This window comes from Camelina sativa, chromosome 7 (assembly GCF_000633955.1).
Source record: "Camelina sativa cultivar DH55 chromosome 7, Cs, whole genome shotgun sequence".
Lineage (NCBI taxonomy): Eukaryota > Viridiplantae > Streptophyta > Magnoliopsida > Brassicales > Brassicaceae > Camelina > Camelina sativa.
The window spans coordinates 6843873-6845607 of NC_025691.1; the positions used below are offsets into that span (position 1 = coordinate 6843873).

Here is a 1735-nt window from a genome sequence, read left to right on the forward strand (position 1 = left end):
TTGGTTTGCCGGGTTTGGGGCTTGGAGGCAAGCAGAAGAGCTTTGCTGATATGTTTCAGGTTGGTTATACCTCTTCTTAGGACAACATCTCTTCTTGTTAGCTTCTTTTGGTTGTCTACTGTTCATTATGCTTTGATACTTTGTTAATGTGTTCTCTCTCAGATAATTCTCTCTGTATGTGTATATTTCTCTATGCAGATATTTTTGCTTATGTAAAATTGGTGGATTGCTTTTGTGCAGGCTGATATGGGGCATGGAAATCCTCCCGCAAAGCAGCCGTCCCGTCCTGCAAGTCGTAATGCCTTTGATGAAAATGCTGACTCTAAGAATAATCTGTCTCCATCTGCATCACAAGGCGGCATTGGTGCACCATCTCCATACAGCTACGCAGCTGTACTGGGCTCTTCTTTGTCCAGAAATGGAACTCCAGATCCACAGGCCATTGCTAGGGTGCCTAGTCCCTGCCTTACTCCCATTGGGAGTGGGAGAGTGAGTTCAAATGATAAGAGGAACACAAGTAACCATAGCCCGTTCAACGGTGTCACAACTGGTCTCAACGAGTCTTCTGATCTTGTCAATGCTTTATCTGGCATGAACCTGTCAGGCGGTGGCGGGTTAGATGAACGGGATCAGGCTGAGCAAGATGTCGAAAAGGTCAGGAACTATATGTTTGGACTGCAAGGTGGGCACAATGATGTCAATCAACACGTTTTTCCAAACAAATCTGACCAAGCCCATAACGGTACTGGTTCTTGGAAGAATCCACAATTGCGAGGGTCACAGGGATCTGCCTATAATGATGGAGGTGGACTGGGTGGACTGGCTACTCCTTACCAGCATCTTGATAGCGCGAACTATTGTTTGAAAAATTATGCACTAAATCCAGCTGTAGCTTCTATGATGGCTAGCCAACTTGGAACTAATAACTATTCTCCAATGTATGAAAATGTTTCTGCAGCATCTGCTATGGGATTTTCTGGAATGGATTCCAGACTTCATGGCGGAGGTTATGTATCTTCTGGCCAAAACCTCTCTGAATCACGTAATCTTGGCAGGTTCAGTAATCGAATGATGGGAGGAGGTGCTGGTCTGCAGTCACATATGGCAGACCCAATGTATCATCAGTATGCTGATTCTCTTGATCTTCTGAATGATCCGTCAATGGACAGGAACTTTATGGGTAATTCATACATGAATATGCTTGAACTCCAGAGGGCTTATCTCGGAGCTCAGAAATCACAGTATGGTGTCCCTTACAAATCCGGTAGCCCTAACAGCCATAGCGATTATGGGAGTCCAACATTTGCGTCTAATATGTCTTATCCTGGCAGCCCATTGGCTCATCATCTTCTGCCAAATTCTCTTGTATCACCTTGTAGCCCAATGAGACGAGGTGAAGTTAATATGCGATATCCATCTGCAACAAGAAACTATCCGGGTGGGGTAATGGGTTCTTGGCCCATGGATGCTTGTTTGGATGAAGGTTTTGGATCTTCAATGCTTGAAGAGTTCAAAAGTAACAAAACAAGAGGATTCGAACTTTCTGAAATAGCTAGCCATGTCGTAGAGTTCAGGTATTACTTGGAAGGTTCTCTACCTTTTTCTCTTATGTACAATTTGTCCCAAGCTAACACGTAGTTGGAGTTTTCTTGACCAGTTCGGATCAATATGGAAGCCGGTTTATTCAGCAGAAACTTGAGACAGCAACAACTGATGAGAAAACCATGGTTTATGA

At 44.1% G+C, this 1735-nt stretch overlaps 1 protein-coding gene across 1 annotated transcript in view; it reads left to right on the forward strand.

The window, feature by feature from the left end:
• Window positions 1–1735, forward strand: part of LOC104704401 (pumilio homolog 2-like) — a 10880-nt gene that overhangs the window by 2025 nt on the left and 7120 nt on the right. The window contains exons 3-5 of the mRNA XM_019227024.1: window positions 6–59; window positions 241–1574; window positions 1658–1727. Coding sequence (XP_019082569.1) covers window positions 6–59; window positions 241–1574; window positions 1658–1727 — 1458 coding nt within the window. The remainder of the gene's footprint in view (window positions 1–5; window positions 60–240; window positions 1575–1657; window positions 1728–1735) is intronic.